The 20063-nt window shown below is 44.2% G+C and overlaps 1 protein-coding gene across 2 annotated transcripts in view; it reads left to right on the top strand.

The window, feature by feature from the left end:
* ENOX1 (ecto-NOX disulfide-thiol exchanger 1) overlaps positions 1 to 16244 on the top strand; it is a 190270-nt gene extending 174026 nt beyond the window's left edge. For both annotated transcript variants that reach the window (XM_040991043.1, XM_040991044.1), the window contains 2 exons: positions 7654 to 7739; positions 15277 to 16244. In XM_040991043.1, coding sequence (XP_040846977.1) covers positions 7654 to 7739; positions 15277 to 15408 — 218 coding nt within the window. In that variant the 3' untranslated portion in view covers positions 15409 to 16244. The remainder of the gene's footprint in view (positions 1 to 7653; positions 7740 to 15276) is intronic.
* The last annotated feature ends 3819 nt before the right edge of the window (positions 16245 to 20063 follow it).

Here is a 20063-nt window from a genome sequence, read left to right as displayed (position 1 = left end):
TTAATTTCCTTCTGCTCACTAGAGATTGCTTCCCTTTATTTGATGTTCTTGTGGGAAAACACAGCTCATTTAGAGAGCCTTCAACCTACTGACTGGGTTATGTGCCTGCACATTTGCATGAACATATGTGTATGCATTTTGTCATTTGCTTAAAAGCTTTTAAAAACCATAAGCTTTACATACTGTACATTAACAATAGATAGAAAGGTTAGGTTACATTTATAACATGCCACTTCTACTGATGGCTCTTTTTTAAAGAATCTGTTTTACAAATTTTATTTGATACATACAGTTGGAAAAAGACAGACAGACATGCATCAATTTTCTATCAGCTTGTTCTCTCAAAATGGCCAGAATAGCTGGGGCAGGGCCATGTCATAGCCAAGAGCCTGAAACGCCATTCCCAGCATATGGGTGGCAGCTGGATTGGAAGTGGAGCAGCCAGGACTTGAACCCACATTCATATTGGGGATGCAACTGGCATTACAGGTTGAGATTTAAACCATTACGCAAGGATACTGGTCCCCACTGATGTCTTTATCATAAGACAAAAATTAGAAGTCTCTCTAATTCCAGTGTATTAGAAGGGAAATTATTAGTCCAGAGTTTCAATAGAAAACACGAAGTCAACTCTAAATTTTCCATCTCCTTTTCGCATGTGAAGGTTGGGACTGAACAACAGAACTGTAGGGTGACATTCATTTTGAATCAGTGTCTGAGAATGTTCTGGTAGAGAAGAAGCTAGATATACCTGATGAAAAATAGAGTGTAATTTTTTTCGTTCAATTCCCCTTGATTGCTACTTTTCTCAATATTTTACTCTCATTAATGCCAGTTTGATAGCATGTATGACATCTTGCCACACCCATCCATAGAATACTTACGTACAAATACTTTATTGTGATCAAAGAAAGAAAAATCCTCCTAAATACTGCCACAATTTAGAAGAGTTTCTAAGATTGGGCGAGTGACTGCTACCAAAGAATGATGCTGCTATTGGCCTTTAAAGAATAGAATTTGGTTATCCATCCTTGGTAGGTACCTGAATATCATAGATGTAAAGAGCTCCCTTACAGCCTCTGGGATCTAAACATACAGTGTGCTGCAGAGAAAACTTCTCTGAACTAGGATGGAGAAGGAGGGAGTTCCCAGCCCAGAGCTGGGATATTTATTTTTTTTTTTTTTAAGAATTCTTGTAGACTGAGTGATCTGAGGAGTCCCATGATGCTGTGGAAATCTGCGGCCATCAGCAATTCTCCTTGCACTTTGTGTGGAGTCTTCCCCTGGAATAATCAAGCTGGAGGAGAGGACACAGTGGGATTTTTTTTTTTAGCCATTCTAGCCCAGAAGCACAGCAAAAAGTTTTCCTCAGCTTGGAAGTAAGAACTGGCTAATCTTTATCACATCTAGATGTCCAATGCATATGTTAGATGCTGATATATTCAGTTGAACCAAGATTGTCTTGGGAACATATATGTTATATAGGAAATGAATGTTGACACAACTTTTGATTGCTCAGAAGAGAAGAGGATTGAGAAAGGAACCACCACTGTGTGCCATCCACAGCAAATGCAAAACCAAAACTAGAGCTTTTTAAGCTAGAACTTGCCAGGTAGTTGTAAGTAATTGTGTTACTGATTTATCTGGACCAGCAATATATATTCCACTCAGAAATTCTCAAGATGAGTTTATAAAATTGCAGTCTATTTAGAGGCATACAAGCTGATACTTATTAGAGAGGAACAGTGCAGTCTCATGGATGACTTTATTTGGAGTTTTGCAGGTATGGATTCTGATGCTTTTGAGATAGAAGTTTCTAGGAGCAAAAGACAGGAGGGGACTGGACTCACCCTGTGACAAATCACAAAACCTGTGATCCCTAGGCAGTGTGAGGTGACAGAACAATTCTGAGTATTTACAGATTTTGTCTGCTCAGTCATCTCGAGCCTTACATTCACCCGCTGTAACCCTCAAGTCCTCTTGTTACACATCAAGTTAGGATGCTTGATTCAATGATTATTTTCAACTTAATCTTCCATAATCTGTGAGGACGATCATGAAAGCCACATCACCCCATAGATAGTGATTGTGTATATAAGTATAGAAACATAAGTATCCACATACAAAACCTGAACTCTGTTGTACCTTAAAACTAAAGAGGAGGAGGAAACCGCTCCTGACTCCTTGGCCTCTTTTTTATTATTATTATTATTGGAAAATCATATATACAGAGAGAAGGAGAGACAGAGAGGAAGATCTTCCATCCATTGATTCACATCTCAAGTGACCACAACGGCTAGAGCCGAGCCAACCTGAAACCAAGAACCAGGGGCCTCTTCCGGGTCTCCCACACACACGAATGTAGGATCCCAAAGATTTGGACTGTCCTTAATTGCTTTCCCAAGCCACAAGCAGGGAACTGGATGGGAAGCAGGGCCACTGGGATTAGAACTGGCACTCATATGGCATCCCAATGTGTGCAAAGAGAGGACTTTAGTCTCTAGGCTGTATCATGTCGAGTCCTCCTTGGCCTCTGTTCAACCAGCCACTTTTCTATTTCATGCATGTTACCTTTCTTTTTTCGCCTCTCTCTGTAGTTCACTGCAGTCTGGCTTGCATCCTCCTGTGGAAATACTTGTTGTCCTCAGGATCAGAGAACTTCATGGTGCCAGTTTCCCATCTCCCTCCATTTGTCAGCTGAGCTTTATGTACCTGACAACCTCTCACGGGAATATAAGAGTGCTCACGCTTCCTTTCTGGATCATCACAACATGGCCACTCACTCTTACCAATACCATCTCTCACTTGCTTTGGTAGGATTTCCTTGTCTTTATCTCTGTTGTAATTAGGGCTTCAGAGCTCAGTCTTGAAGCTTCTTAACCTGGTTGATCTCAGAGATCACCTTGTCTTCAAATCCTCTTTGTGCTGCCATGAAGCACACACCTATACCACCTCCAGCTGTCAGTCATTATCTCCATTTAGATGGCAGTGGGCATCTCAAACTTCAGGCTATAGCAGGCCTCTTGTTTCCATGTTTTGCCTGTCCTTTATGCTCCCAGAATCTGATAGAACGGTTCTTTCCAGTGGTTGCACCCAGAAACTGTGGACTCAGCCTAGACAGTTCCCTAGCCTTGCCACTTACATGAAACCCACAGTTACTGCCTCCAGTGGACTGTACCATCTTTGTAGCCCAGATCACTGCTTACCACTTCTGATCTTATCCTTACACTTTTTACTGGGGTCCTAATCTCCCTCTGGTCTCTCTCCCTGCAGCAGCTTAAGTGAAATTGTTATCATGTAATGCCCCTCCTTAGAGCCCCTCTTTTGGTTTCCTACTGAGTTTAGAATTTGTTACAGATTACAAACCCCTTTCCCTGGTATCCAAGATCCCACATGACCTGTCCACACCTACAGCTTTACACTGTCTGTAGCCCATAGAGTCATTGTCCCCATGACTTTCTGTGGCTGGCTCCTTCCTGCCTCATACTCCAGAACATTCAGTTTCTGAGAGCTGAGAGAGGCCTTCCCCAGACCTCCCAGGGTAAAGTAGTTCTCTACTAAGTGCAAACCTTTCTTACCACTACCTGAAAAGATTTACTTCTTTAGAAAGAAGAGAGGTCATCCATCTGCTGGTTTACTCCCAATATAGCAATACTAGAGCCAGGGTTGGTCCAAGCCAGAGCCAGGAATCAATCCAGGTCTTCCATGTGAATGGAAAAAAATATAATCTGCTGCCTCCCCAGGTGCTCATTAGGAGAAAGCTGAATCAAAAGTGGAAGAGCCAGGGCTGGAACTAAGGCTCAAGTGGGATACAGGCATCCTAACCCATACCTTAACTGTTGTGCCACACCCCCATTTACCTGTTTTTATGCTGTGTTTCTTATCTAGCAGGTGTGCTTTCTGTCACACAGTGTTTCTAAGCCCTTGGCACTCCATTGCTGCTGAACAAGTCATTAAAGTGTTTAAAGCCAGTGAATGACGCAGTAAAAATATAGTGACACTTGGTTGATTTAAATGTCTCTTTTTTAGTCTTTAGATCCAAAATTGAGAATAACTGGGATGGTTTTGATGGGGAATGCCAAGAATGTGTGATGTACAGCCTGTTTAAATGGACATCCCAGTAATGTGAAGGTTCTGAGACATGCAGCAGCCTCAAGGTGCTGATCATCTCCTCACCTACCTTTTATTTTACTACATCAGCCACTTACAGCTGTAATTTCTGCCATTGGAAAGCCCATTCTGAAATATGGAAGTCTACTTTGTCACGGATATGACCAAGAAGATTGTTGTTGAGACTGTCTCTTTGGAAACAGACTCTAGTTCAGATGTAGCTAACTTCCCCCCCACCGCAGTTCCTTGTGTTCCTGTAACACGCCTTTAGGTCCCTTCCAGAGTACCATAAAATAGGCTCCATTTTCAGGGGTGAGAAGACTTTCCATTAGCTTTTGATTTGCAGCTATCCCTTTTATCCATTCCCAGGGAATATCTCAGTCCCCTTAAAGGAGCTGCAAAGAGGCTTTTGTTATTTATTTAGGAATCTACTCAGAAATGAATCTTTATAATTTTTTTTAATAGGGCATAGAAACTGCATTCTCTTGGATGGCACAGGTGATGCGTGTGAGATGCTGCCGAGATGGGCGGGCCCAGGCTAAGGAGTAGGAGTGAGGGAAGACAGTGATCCCACACTGCTTCCCTTTTTGCTGTAACTCTACCAAGAGGGCAGAGCTGGGCTGCTACCTACAGAAAAGCGTGGGCAGCCTGTATTTACCTCCCCGCCTTGGCCCCACATGTATCTAGTAGCAATTGCTAAACTCCTTTAAAACAAAATAACGCCTTGTTAATATTAGCTGCAATGGAGATGCTTCTGAATGTCTTCCTAAGAAAATTCAGTCAGGAGATTATATATTTTTCCTTTAGTTTTAGAAGCAAATCATTTCAGTGAAAATGTTTCACACCTAAAACACAATAGTTATTCCAGTATTTAAAATCAGTAACAGGTTAAAGGCAAAGTCTTCTGTGAGTAAACCTCAACATTCCATTTTTTGAAATAGTTAACACATCATTAGTCACTACTTGCAGAAATGTTAAGGTTCTTGTGTAGTCCCATTTGTCACTAATAAACTAATACGAATTTTAAACGCATATGCTGGCCACTAACCAATAAATTTATCTGACGTGTATCTGTATGCATGTATCTACGTATGACAGGGTTCTAGTTCTACACCAGAACACACAAAGGCCAATTAAGGGCAGGGCTCCTGGGGTACAGATGTGGGACTGAGTTTGAGGGCCAGTGTGCAATAGTGGGGCAGATGTGTGGATGTAGAGCACTGCCAGCTTCACAGAGGCAACATGAGCACTCCAGCTCTCCTCCTTTCCTACATTCTGAGCTTCCCATGTAACCCTCCCCCTTCCTGGCCAAGCATGATCAGCCTCTTCCAGCCCCACCTCCACCCCCTTGTGCTGTCCCTGCTGTTGAAGGCATTTAAATTCACTTCACAGGCCCTTCGACACTCTTGGGAGAGGCTTGCTTGTCAGGAGATGTTGAGGGGGTCTTGAAGAAGGGATAGCGTGAGGAAAGTATTGTCAGTATGTTTTCAAGCCTCTGGGTAGTTTATTTGTAAGAGTTCTCAAGGGCATCTGCTTTCTGAGGTGCACGCCAGTCCATTAGGAGACACCTGCCTGGGTCGCCCCCAAGGCTGCAGTGCTGCCTGCACTGGAAGGGTAGAGGTCAGCTTGGCCAGCCTCCCGCCTGAGCAGTGTTCAGCCAGCAGCAGCAATGCTGCTCCCAGTACCCGCTGTCTTAGAGTACCCACACATGCTCACCAAGAGAGAGCTGGAGTTCTCTTCTCCCTCTCTTGTCCTCCTAATGGCTGAAGGTTCTGCCTGCCTATGGCTGGATTGTCTCCATGGAAAATGGTGAACATTGTTCCACTTGTCCTCAGCCTGGGTCAGCCAGGTCTCCACCCAGCAGCTTGAAAGGACAGTTTCCTGTGCATGAGCTGCAACCCTAACCCCTGTCTGCCATCTAAGGGATACAAAAAAGGGCAATAGTACAGAACTCCTTGTTCTAGTGTTTCCTAACCTTTTGCTACCAACTCACTGTTGAGATTTCCAGACATAGAGAAGTACTGGCCAGGTGGAAAAAAAGTTACATGGACATAAACTGAGCTTGGAAGCTGGAGAGGTGGGGGGCACACAGTGCATCTTCAGTATCTTTTCCATTTTGCCACTTTAAGATACTAACACTACGGTCATTACCTTCCAGCATCACCAGTATTTCATAACAGATACGTTAGCCAAAAACAGAGGGAGAATGGTAACTTCGGCCTAAAGATGGCCATTCTTAGTATCTGAGGAAGTACAGGTCAATCTCTGAGCACCAAGATTTTTAACTTTGTAGGGCGATGCAGTGTGGTGCTTCTGGCTTCGTCCTCTCCTTGTAACAACTGTAAATGTCACCATCAGAGCATCATCAGAGTTCATGCTTTCCTAGCCCTTTGTTCTCTGCTCTCAGCCCAAGAGTAAACTGACATTGCAGCAGCTAAGCTTACATGGAAGGGCTGGGAACCATGAGACCCTGCTTCACATCAAGCCAGGGCCACCTGCAAATATAGCAGGACCTGGGGCATAAATGACGTGTTCACTTGGGCTCCATGTGATTATATTTCACACAAGTAAAGGTCTTCTTGAACTGTGGCTCCTAAGCACCAACACTTGGAATAAAAAGATTGTGGAATTTATTCCATCTCGAAACCTGCTTGAAAGAGACCTTTAAAAAATGTCTGAACACAACTTCTTAATGAAGAGCTTTTGGTCTATGGAACTGGCATCATCATTTGCACTATTTTGGCATTAGCTATATGAGGCGGTGAGGATGGGAAGGCAATGTGTTTTTTTGTTGTTGGTGGTGGTTTTTTTCTCTCTCTTTTTTTGCCTCAGCCTGACAGCAGCTTTTCATTTGTCTGTACTCTGCTGACAGCTGATTTTCACAATGGAAACGCCTTCTGATTTATCATCCAACTCCAGCCAAGTCATTCATCCCCAGACCTTTAAAAATGATCTTGTAAATTTTAGCAGAAAGAAGGGGCGAGTGAGCTGGGCCCCTCCCTTTACACAGCAGTCACAAGTAGGGAGTAGCAAGTGTTTCAGGAGGAATCTATGTTTTCTTAAGCGGCAGTTAAGGGAAATATGGATTAAATACTTTTCATAACTAGCAGCTATAATTATCAGGAGAATTTGAGGCAGTGTGGTTTCTGACACAGCTGTGTGAGCCATTGGCACACCGCAGTCTACTGAGGAAAAGAAAAGAGATAATTTTATCCTTCCAATAACTACAATTTTCCATTGGTAAATCAAGCATAAAATTAGTAGTTGAAATATTTCCAGGAGCCTTTGTTTAGTAATACCTCTGTCCGTCTACCTGTTATCACCGAGTCTAGCTTTGCTGACTTCCGGCATTCCAGCAGAGAGTGTGTTGTTCTGGTTGCCCCGTTACTGGGACTGTCCAGTAATAGGTCCTGTTGAAGAAAGGCCAATTGGGAACAATGGCAGTCCCGTAATGGCAATGGCGTTGAGGCCAGACGACATTGCTTCACAAGAGCTCTTGCGTACCCTGAAATAATTTTCTTGATGTTTGTGTTTTTCCTTCAGGCATCATCTCAACGTTCCTTCACGTCCATCCTTTTGGAGCCAACATAGAGTATCTCTGGTCATACATGCAGCAGCTGGACTCCAAGGTAAGTTGCTGCCACACAGCGTGTCAGTGGCTGGCTGCAGGTTTGCTGCCTGAAAGCTGCACTTAGGAATCCAAAGACATACGAGGTTGATCAACCCTTCTCCCTCGCAGGGACCTGCCTTCTTGGCAGAGCCTTGTCTTTTCATTGCCTTTTGTCTTTATGAGGAAAAAAAACATTTAAAAACGGTCATCTAGAAGTGACAGTGATCTCAGCAGATGCCAAATTACATTGGAAAGCTTACAAAGGATTTACAATTCCAGGCTGACTTGAGCCACAGGGAGAAAGGAGGTGAAAGGTGGGCTATCAGGGCGTTACCCTCAGACCTTACTCACACAAGATTCCACATCAAGGATTCACACAATACAGGGAAATCCCTCTCACAGGATAGAAAATCTGAGTGAAGCTCCGAGGAACCAAGAGACTAAAGAGAGAGGGACAGGAGGACACCCCATTGGTGTCTGGAATTTCAGTGGACAGGCACAGGGGTCCCGTGAAAAGAAAGTGAGGCCATTGAGCCAGAGGCTCAGGGAGGGGTGCACAAGACCACAAGCCAGAGCAGTCCCTATGGCTCCTGGGAAGTCCCCACCACCAGGAAGGAAAACAGCAGTGCATGAGAGGCCCCTGCACACAGCCCAGGCGATGGTGTGGCCTTGGTCCAGGCACACCCAGGGCCTCAAGTTCCATGTTCTGGCGAGGATGCCTCTGAGCCAAGCTGAATGTTCTGTGGTTCACAAGGATTTAAATTACAACGTCGCCTTCTCACTTGGTCGCAGAGGATCCTGCTAGTGACTTTGTGATGGTGGAACTGTTTCACTTTCTAAGCCGGCCTGACACTTCCCCTCCTAAAGAAATTACCTGGAAACAAAACAATAGTTTTCCATCCCAGAGGGGGTTGAACCAAAGCAGGGTACAGGACTGCAGCCACTGCAGTATTTCTGAAGCTTCATGTGGGCTCCCCACACATGGATAAGGGTGGAGATGGAAGCTGCTTGTGTGAAACATGAAATCAGAGGAACCTGCCGCATAATCGGCCCAGGCTGTAAAAAGACACTGTCTGTGAGGGTGGCTGCCATGTGCTCGGGAGTGTCTGTGAAATTGAATAGTCTTGGGCTGTTGCCTGGTGTCTCCCTTAATGGCTAACAAGTAATTGCTTAGACTATGATGTTAGCCATTACAGCACATCTGGAATACACATAGCAGTGTAGGCAGCAATGCTCCCACTTGACTAAACAGAGGGGCAGCTGCTTACCTATTAGCAAGAGGAACTGAAAAGGTTCCTAGGGACCAAGTGAAGGAGGCAGACGATGATAACAGGCCCAGCACCATCGTAGGACCCACAGAAGAACTTGGGATGGCCAGGGCACAAAAAAAGACCTAGAACAGAACACTGCTCACACAGCCAGCTCGTGGTCCCACCTGAGGAAACACTGTCATCTTTATCAGTTATGAGCTACTCAAGTGTGAAGCTGAGCAGGGCAGGTATGTAAAGCAGAAAGCAGTGACACAGGACTCAAGGCCACATCCTGGAGAGTGGTGATAGTCAGGGTAGCACCCTGCAGCTCACGGTCCTGCCTGTGGCTGTCTGAGCCACTTTGCCTTGTGAGGGTCTCCCTCTTGGTGCCCGCTGGCTCTTCCTCCAGAGCCTCTTCATCCCCTTCAGGTTCTTCTCGCCCTTTCCTTTTCCCATCCCTCTTCCTTTTCTCCAGTTTCTTTTTTTGTTCTGGGTTCCTCATGTCCCTTCATCTTCTCACCTTCCCTTTTCTAGCTTCTCGCTTTCTTTCCTTCCTTCCTGCCTGCCCCTTTCTCTGTTTCCATCCACCAGTGCCCATCACACAGCATCCATGCTAACACAGGCCCCTGCCCAGAGTCAGGCAGAATGAGCAAGATTTACATGTGCACTGAGGGCCCAGTGTCGGCTCACCTCGTGAGAGGAAATCCAGGTCTGCAGGAGGCTTCCCTGACCACCATTCCCCTCCCTGGCCTTGACAAACCTCTCTGAGCATCTTTGCAATGCCTCAGACAAGAACCCCACTTCACCCAACTTCCCCAACCTGGATAGAAGTGACCTGGAGCCTGCCATCATGATGCTAAGAATGCTTTATGTGTGCCTATGCCAGTCTGCACATGTTCTGGGAGGCCTGTCAGGGAGGCAGTGGGCTTGGACAAGCATCAGCAGGTCAGAAAACAAATCAAGAAGATCTTGTCAGCTACCTCTGCAGCATGAATACTGCACAAGCACCTTAGTTCTGCGGAGCCTGCTCATCTCGCCTTTGGTTTTAATTGCAGCCCGTCAGCCCTTCCTGAAAGACTAAGTGACAGATTGGAAAACTTGGGAACATGCAGACTAGCCATTTCTAATCATGAGGTTTGTGATGATCTTCCCTACATTGCAGAGGGCCAAACTCTGTGTGTGAAAGAGCAAGACGTCGAAGGAGTCTGGCACCTGCTCCAACAGTGCCCGAGTGCTGCCTCGTCCTCACACATGCTGCTGAGGGAGGCAGCACCTTGCTCTGAGAGTGGGCTGGACGAGGCACCAGGAGCCTTGTTCCACTCCCTGTTGCTCCTCTCACTGGGCAGACAAGCAGTGGTCCTGTCCTCTACCCTAGTACCCTACCTGTGAAATTGTGGAGCTGAGAAGGAACACCTGACCTCAGGGAAGGAACTCGCACACAAGATGAGTAACTAGGCAAATCTCATCCCAAGGTTGGCCAGCAAGGTCTGGTGCTTTGCTTTACATGACAACTCCATGTCTCAGAGCATCTCAAGAGCAAAAAGGGACTAGTAGGAAGGGGCACACATGAACACAAAGTTACAAAAGAACTCTCAAAAGATTTGGAACGGAAGAAAGCAGAATTACAGGGACAGGGTTTTTATTGTTCATCTCCAAGAGGGTTGTCGGTATAGCGACTTCCCTGCTCCATCTCTCCTTCCTCTCTTCCGATTCTCCCTCTGCCCTTGTCACCTCATCATTACCTCCCCCCATATTATTACCATAGTACAGTCCGTTAGCATCAGTGACAAGTCCAGCATTCTGCTATTTAAGTGTATTATGGCATTGTAGGTATTGGCAATGGTGGAAAATCTAATACGTTGCCAAAGCATATTTAAACGGTTTCATTGGGAGTAAAGGGACAGTTTCCAAAGCAAAATTCTTTGGCCATTTAATTTTCTCTTGAGAAATCATAAAATGTAAAATGCCATAAAGCTGATTTTGCCAGGATGTGGAAAAGCCCAGAACACATCAAATTAATGAAAAGACAGTTTTTCCTTGTTCTTTCTTCTGGCATGCAACGTGAATGTCTTTTAAGAAAATTTTCTGGAATTTAGCTGAGAGCCGTATTGAGGAGCTATGGGACGTAGGAGTTCATTTGCAGCAGTCGGTTCTGTAATCATGCAGTACCTCTGTCCACATCATGTACATCTCCATGGCATAATCAAGCTGTCATCATGCATTACCCGCAGAAGCTTAGCGTTCCTCCCTTACACATGCGGAGGCTCATTTCCCATACAGAGTTCGTCAAAACACGAGGCCTAACCAATTTTGGCTCTCCAGATAAACTAATTATGACAATTTCAAACCCTGGTTTCATCACTTAGCTGTATGACATGGGACAACTTACTGAACATCTGAGAGCCTCGGTTTACCATCTGTGAAATGGGCTTTCACGAATTATCAAATTTTTCTAAGTGTCTGAATTATGTAAAGCTTCCAGAACAGTAGCTAGCACATAGTAACCACCATTTAAGTACTGTTTGTATAGAGTTTTGGAGAGCCCAAAACACCTTCATTCTGTAATCTTTGCCACAACCTAGAGCACAGATATATTCTGCATGTCTGCCCCTACAACTGCTAGCTAGTGTACAGAGAGCTCAGCCCTCTGACCAACTTGTAAGAGCTTCGCTGGGTTTTTCACCGAGTCTTCTGTCTTGCAAATGAGCAAATCGGTCCACAAGGTCAGTGTTGAAAGAGAGTTAACGCAGGTTGCTCATTAGAGTCCATGTCTTTTGTGCCTACATTACTTTCTCCCAGCAGGTGAAGGGTGTGTTCGCTTGTTTCATGAGCTTTGTGGTGATGAGGTCACTTACACACAGTCCTTAGCCTATACTAGGCCCACAGAGAGGAATCAGTGGATGCCATCATCACCATCTTGCTGCTTCCTCAGTAGTGCAAGTCTAGGTTCAGGGCAAAAGACACCATGAGGAACAAGATGTTGCTGAGCTTCAGTCTGTGCCAGCCAGGACTCCCCTGGGATGCTAACTGGCTTGATGTGTTGATAAAGGAATGCGTATGAGCCAGCTGAGTTGGAAGTGTGCAGGATTTTGCTGTTGGTGTTGACATCGCACAGAAGAGCCTTGGCTGTTGAGGTAGTACAGACTCCCACCATGGTCTCCCCGACTCCTGTTCTCTCTCCGTGGCCAGAGAGGCAGTGACCATGGCTATGATTTCCATTTGTCTCTCCACAGCCCTTGGCCTTCTTGCAGGTAGGCGTAGATGACTCAGAGTGAGACCCCTCAGCCAGACTGCCTGGATCGGACTCAGACCACACAAACTTACTGCCTGGGTTTTGCTATATTAGTTCCCCAGATACCCTGCACTTTGGTTTCTGCATTCACAAGTGATTTCCTGTGTTTAGAGAGTATAGTGCAACATAAATAAAGTGTTGTCAGGAGACTCTGACAAGGAACTGATCTTCGTCCATTTGCTGTTGGTAAAACACTAAAGACCAGGGAAGAACAGAAGTTGATCATGATTACATGCCAATCCACAATCTATTGATAGACAAGAAAGGATAGCTTATTTGGTTCACAGTTCCAGAGACTGGGACATCCAGGAGTGTGGTGCCAGCTTCTGGTGAGGGTCTTCTTGCCTGATCATCATGGCGGTCATCACATGACAGGACAGAGCAGGCATGCTGGCCTGGGTCTCAGCCTGGTGACTTCTTCCAGCCGTATTACCTTGCAGTATCAGTGTGTGATTTGGGGATTAGGTTTCTAGTACGCAACCTTCCAAGACATCAAACCCATAGAAGAGAGTTTCTCGAGGGTCTTCAGTTGTTACACTTGCTGCAAGATGGGACCCTGCCCCATTCCAGCTGGCACTCCTTCAGTCCCCTTAATCTGGACAAGGACAGCTACCACAAATGAGCTGAGGAAGACAGGGAGTTGGCTAAAAGGATAAGAGCCTCACACAGCTTGAAAAATCCTACCTGCTGGAGCAATTGGAAGCTGGATTTGACCTCACCTCTCACCACTTGTCCACCTTGGCTTAATGAGCACACAGCTTGGCCATAAAAGTCTGATAGCACAGAGTCATTTTCTGCCGGTATTACTGTGTGTGTTTATGTGTGTGCGTATCTAGATATACATTTCTGTGCCTAGCACGGTGTTCCATTTTACATATAATCCTCAGGATTACATTTCTATGATGCACATGCGGACAGTGAGAACTATAAATATGAAGTGATTGAGGTTATGCAGCTTGAGGCCCAGCCCAGAGTGAAAGCCAGACCTGTCTGATGGAAACCCCCACACTTCACCCAAGTCTGCCTGACCGTAAGAACGGCCTGAGATGGGAGTTACAAGTGACTCACCCAGGCTACCCCTCACCCAGTTGAATCAGGGCCACCTGAGAAGATGCCTGGGCTTCTGCCTCATTGACAAAGTACCCAAGGCCACATCTCTTCAGAAGGCTGCGCCCCTGGCTGCTGTCAGACACAGGGAGTGCTTTCCCCGCACCGATGGCCAAGACCCCGGCAATGAGCAAGAAATCCTGTCCCAAGTTTTGCCTTTGCAAGACCACGTAACCCTCTGTAAGTCACTCAGTTTCCTCAGCTATTAAGTAGAGCAACATCATAATAGGAGCATAGTGCAAGAAGTTGGTATGAAAATGGAATTGAAAGATAAATTCAGGTGCAAAAATTGTTTTAGAAATTCATGCTTTGTTTTTTGATAACACATTTGCCCTGAACTTCTTGAAGTCTCTCATGTCTGCATCAGGCATTTCACAAGAATGTGGTGGGAATGAAGTGAAGATATCATGAAGGTGTTTTACACAGTGCTCGTTGAAAGAAAACGGGCTTTTCAAAGTCACAGTGAACCTTTTGCTAATCTGTTTCGTGGGTTGACCTGGGAAACTAACAATCCTGCCATCCTGGTTTTGTGGAGAAAAAAAAAATGCATTCAGATTTCAAATCAACTCATGTGCAAATTTTAAAATGCGAGTTTATTTTAACTTTCATGACTGACGCAATGCAAAATTTTGAATTATATATCCAAGGATAGCAAATACATCGTTTGTAATATTTTCCTAGTGAATAGAAAATAACAGTTGATTTGACTTCCTGGGCTGTTTGGTGTCTCTTCTAAGTAAATATTTATATCACTAGATGGAAAGTACAGTGTTCAAAATGCCATTTCTACAGTGATTGTACCAGAAAAAAAATTAGTACCACTCTTATTGAGAATTTCTCTGTCCCCAAATTTGTGCTCAGTCAGCAGTTTTCACACCATCCTAATTAAATGCCATTCCCATTTACCAAGACTTAGAGAGACCAGTCATCTTTGTATTGGACATTTAACTCATTAAATAATGGATACAAGATTCAAACAGACATCGCACCCCAAATTAGCTACCCTGCTCATGCCATATTACACACATGGACTAGGATGCACCCAGAGGAAAATCAGAGCCATGACTGTGTAAGAACAGAGGATTACAGTTCATATGTTCTTTCTCTGGAACAAAAAATCATCCATGTAAAAAGATCATGCAAAACAAAGCAAAGAGCAGAGGAGAGAGGAAGAGAAGAGAAATACTGTTGGGATGCAGGCATCTCATACCAGAGTGCCTGGGTTCAAGTCCCAGTTCTGCTTCTGAGACTTCTGCCCCACCTGTAATTCCAGTCTCCTGCTAGAGCCCCTCTTAAGGCATCAGTGATAGCCCAGGTCCTTGGTGGCCTGCTACCCACACAGAAGACCTTTATCAAGGTCTTGGTTATTTAGCTTCAGTCTGACCCAGCCCAGGGCTGTGTTGTGGGCATTTGGAGAATAAACCAAAGAAGAAAAATTATGTACATATGAACTCTACCTGGACTTTATGACTGGTTGTCAAGATTTTATTGTCATAGGCTTGGGATTTTGTTTCCGTGCCCCAAATGTTCTCTTGCACCTCTGAAAGTTCAAGGAAAAGAAACAAGTTAGGGATGTTGAGAAATCTACCCTGAGGCTCTCTGTCTTTGCTGAGTTAAAGACCTCTGCTTCAAAGGGTAAGGAGGAAAAGATAGAGCAGGAGGAGGAAGATGTCAGTAACTCCAGAGTGGTGATGAATTTGCTCTGAGCCCAAGCTATTCCCTGCCTGGCACCCTCTGAATTGAGGGAGAAGGTTTGGGTGTGGTGCTGCAGGTAAGATCACCATCCCCTTCCCTAAGGACATTCCTTTACGGCCAACTAGAAAACCAAGGGCTGTCTGCGCACTCCCCCAAATCATCCTTTCCGATGAGTCCCTTGCCCTTGAGTGACGTTTCTTCCTGTCTGACAGATCTCTGCCAACGAAATTGAAATGCTCTTGATGCGGCTGCCACGCATGTTCAAACAAGAGTTCACAGGTGTCGGGGCCACGCTGGAAAAACGCTGGAAGTTGTGTGCCTTTGAAGGGATTAAGACTACCTAACTGTGAAGAGCAGGAAAGAAAACAAACAAAACCCCTATCTCTGAAAACGCAAGTGTGTGGAGGCGGCCGGGGCCACAGGGCCTGAGAACAGGAGGTTTGCGACTGGCCAGTCCAGGGCCTTGGTGGAGCCATCACAGCCCCGACCTTTCTGACATCTGTGGCATCCTCTTGTGAGTGGAAACGTAGTTGTGTAGCAGCTCCTTCAACTCAACCAAGCTTCATACTGTGACAGAGCTGTCTCCTCTGAAAATACCAGACAGTGAGTCCACAGGCATGGTGACAGCACAGTGGTAAAAATATACTACCTTTGAGAATTAGCTCGTCCAGCAAAATATCTAAAGTTAATGATGGTGTAGCAATGGTTGTTGCTAGGCTGCAAAGTTGTGTATGTTATGTATAGCCAAAATCATTCAATGACATTTTCCTGAAAGTCTATCTTCCTGTTTCAGAAAAAAAAAAAGTAATTTTACAACAAGGGAAAAAAATCATACCAAAAGAAAACTTGAATATGTGTCTGAACAGTTATTGTATTTTGTAAATTAAGTTATATGTTGTTCCAGGGACTTTTGCCTTATTGGAGAGGCAGAAAATATGATTGGACTCCTTGAGAATGCTTTATCAAGAATATTATTTTTCTAATGTAACAATTCTCCATCATACGTTCTTTCAACATGGACTGCATAACAATTTTCATAAAAATGTACATAAAGGAAAAATTAGTGCTACCGTCTTGTACTGTCTTGTAACATTCAGGTTTATGCATCAAAATAAACATTCAGTTACTATTCCTGTTACAAATTTTATAGCAAAGATATTAATTTTTTTCAATAAATACAACTTCTGCCATATCAGTTGTGCCAGTCCCTCTTCGATGCATTATAGTGTTTTCCTTAAAAACAGAAAACAAAAAAGCACTTTTCTCATCATTAAATCCTATAGTATATCCTGCCATTTTTCAGTTATTAAATAGGTGCATAACATACACAGGGGAGCATTCGGCCCTACAGTTTCAGTAGTGGTTTAGACACCTGTACTCCACACCAGCATGCCTGTCTTGGAGTCCTGGCTCCACTTCCTGCTAAACTGAATCTGGGAGACAGCAGATGATGGTTCAGTCAGTTGGATCTTTGCACCCATAAGGGAGAGAGCTGCATTGAGTTCCTAGCTCCTGGCGTCAGCTTGGCCCAGCTGTGGCCATAGCAGACACTTAGAGAATGAACCGGCAAGAACACACACACACACACACACACACACACAAACTCTCTCTCTCTCTCTCCACCTCTATCTCTCTCTTTCTCTGCATGTATTTCCCTGTCTTCCTTTCAAATGAATAAAATAATTAAGTGTAGTTTTAGAAATGAATCCAGCATTATGACAGAGTGTGTTAAGCTTCCACTTGTAATCCCAGCAACTCATAATGGAGTACTGGTTTGTGTCCCAGCTACTTTACTTCTGATCCAGATTTCATGCTAATGTGATAGGAAAACAGCACAAGATGGCTCACATACTTGAGCTGCTGCCATCCATATGGGCTGGAAGACCATGTGGGCTTCTGGCTTTGGTCTGCCCCAAACCTGGCTATGGCAGTCAGAGAGTGACCCAGCAGATAGAAGATCCCTGACTTCGTCTCTCTGTCATTCTGCCTTTGAAATAAATACGAAAACATATATTAAAAAGAAATGGAATCTTATTTTTAAAAAGAATATATAAAAATTATACAGTGGAGAGGTAGCAGGAAAGATTTTGTGGCATTAGAATAGATATTGTTGAAAATACTAAGAAAACAGCATACAGAATGTGAGTCCCATAAATTTTACCTCTGGGTACTCACGGGCAGGTACAAAGTAGCTAATTAGTTCATCTTATGCCGGGATTTATGTTTTCTGAAATACATACACATTAGAAAGTAAATTAAAGAATTCATAAGACTACAATTTAGATAGAATTTGGACTACTTTCTTTGAATAACAAACAGGATAGTGCTTTATCTTCCTCCCCTACCCCACTGCCATTCCACTGCTTTCTTAGATAAAAACACAGAAAGGACAAATATTCGAGATGTCAGCCAATTTTAAATAGCATGCTTGTTAGGAAGACAAAGAAACAATGGTTCTCTTTGTGCAAAGAAGCTCGTCATTTCCCATTGGACATTATTGTCCTCACATTCTTTTTACTGAGCACTAAGAAATTAAGGCACTGCTGCTCACCTCCCTCGAGTACCTACAGATACATTTGCTCAAACTAGGTAACACTGAACATGGAGCTAAATAACTTGTTTGTTAAAAGTTTTCATGTGATGTAAGGAGAGTGACAACAGTAACAACAGTGCTATGACATTCAAGCTAAATGCCAATACGACAGTAAACACCAGAAAGTGTCCCTTGCCACCTGTTGCTGCCCAAAATGCTGCCACCTCCCTAAGTCAGGCGATAATAGCAAGGGCACAACAGAATAGAGAAGACTTAGTTTACAGTTAAGGTTATCATAAAATAGGAAACCTACAAGGTTTACCTACAAAACAGTGGCTTAAAAAACGAGTTCAACAAACTCAAGAATTATAAAGACAAGGTTTTGGAGGAACCACGAGAGAAGGTACTATGGCCTATGTTACATGTATTATAAGCACCATGGATGTTTTCAAATATGGATTCTACCTTCGAAGTATTTTTGGCAGTCCTTTTAGCAGAAGAATCTCTGGCTCAGAGCTTGGTACATACATGCAGCTGTTGTGTGATTGAGCAGGGATATGGGAAGGACCTCAAATGAGATCACACAAGAACATACCGTTCCGTAATCTAACATGGCACTGGGTCCTGCATGGCAACTCAGAAGAATGAAATGGTTAATTTGGCCTCCAAAAATATTCCTGGAGATCAGTTCCTGCACAAGAAGGATCTATATGGCTTGTGCTGTTTTGTTTATACTTGAAATTAATCACATTACTTGTATAGAAAAACGTTAATTATACATTTCTGCCTATAATTATGTGAAAATATTTTTTAAAACATTTTTGAAGAGAAAAATTACCATTATTTCATATGCTATCAGGTTAGGATGAGAATTTAAAAATCGCCTAGGGGAGCAACTAACAGCGGCACCCCTGGGAGATGTCTAGGGTGCATCTATCTGCCACTCCATCTTCTGTAAACCTTGTAATAACCCTGTATGAACAAATGTTGTTGCCCCCAAGTTGTCACACAAGGAAAATGAGGCTTTAAACTTTTAAGAAATTTGACCTTCTTTGAAGTGTGTCCATTTTAAATCTAGGATTTCAACCAAAGGCTGACTTCAACACTTAGTATTTTTTTTAAAGATTTATTTTTATTATTTTTTTTAATTGGAAAGGCGGATATACAGAGAGGAGAGACAGAGAGGAAGATCTTCCGTCCGATGATTCACTCCCCAAGTGAGTGCAACGGCCGATGCTATGTCAATCCAAAGCCAGGAGACTCTTCCGGGTCTCCCAGACGGGTGCAGGGTCCCAAAGCTTTGGGCTGTCTTAGACTGCCTTCCTGGGCCACAGGCAGGGAGCTGGAAGGGAAGCAGGGCTGCCAGGATAGAACTGGCACCCATATGGGATCCTGGGCGTGCAAGGCGAGGACCTTAACCACTTGCGCCATCGCGCCGGGCCCAACACTTAGTATTTTGATTGTTCCTGTTTCTAACTTAATTGTTGCCCATCCACTCTGCCCTAACCCCACATCTCCAGTCCAGTGCGCTTCCAGTTCCCTTTTAACATGGCTCTCCTTTTTGCCTCTGCCATTCCCTGTACAGGAGTGAGAACACAAAAACTCCTTGGCACTTTCTCTCGCAGATCTACTCAGTGCCAAATCCTGACTCACGGTTTCAAGAAGAAGGAGAGTAGTGGAGGTTTGAGATCATTGTGATCTGCTTTTTCTCTGCTTCCCGGGGCAGCACTATTTTTTGCCATTCTGCTCTATGCAAGTGCGCATTCCTATCTTGTCCTGATTCTGCACAGCCCTAAATGGGAAAGCCCAAGGGCCCGGCCCCTCCTTGGAGCTTCTATCTGTTGTTTCCTGTCTCGGCTTAGCTGTCTCACACCAACTGCTTCTTAAGGTTGTCACCATCAGCTGCCCCTGCCTTAATCCCCCACTTGCGTTACAGAGGAGGCTCTTTAGGGGATCAAATCCCATATCGTTTACTTTGAACTATTGGGCAAAGCGGTTTTGCTTATGCATATTTAGAAAGTAGGGCAGAGAGTAAACAAGGATGTCGTTCTGCCTCCAGGGACCAGTTTGCTTACATACACCCAAGGGGAAAATGTTTGAATAGGTTGAAAACATCTTACATCCAGTATTTCAAGGGAGGAAATGTGAATAGTAATACACTGCATATCATTAAAAAAAAAAGGTAACCAGACCACTTCCTGCAAACATCAAATCCAGATCCATGATCACCTTTTCTGAGAAGCCGTTTCCGTCCTCTTCTCCTGTGTCCTCACCACTGCTTATATTTATAGTACAACTTTTTACTGGAGTTTACTTATTTGGGAATGTGACTGTCATTCCTAGTCTTGAAGGCAGGAGACCTCTGTTCCTCTTTTTCTACTGCTCTGAGTCCAATATGACCTGACATTTTTATATAAATAAATCAATGATGAGCCCAGCATAATGACTCAGTGGCTTAAGTCCTTG

This window comes from Ochotona curzoniae, unplaced genomic scaffold (genome assembly GCF_017591425.1).
Source record: "Ochotona curzoniae isolate NIBS_2020 unplaced genomic scaffold, NIBS_Ocur_1.0 contig_64, whole genome shotgun sequence".
Taxonomy (NCBI): domain Eukaryota; kingdom Metazoa; phylum Chordata; class Mammalia; order Lagomorpha; family Ochotonidae; genus Ochotona; species Ochotona curzoniae.
Note: the sequence above shows the minus strand (reverse complement) of the source record. Positions and strands in the feature narration are given on the sequence as shown.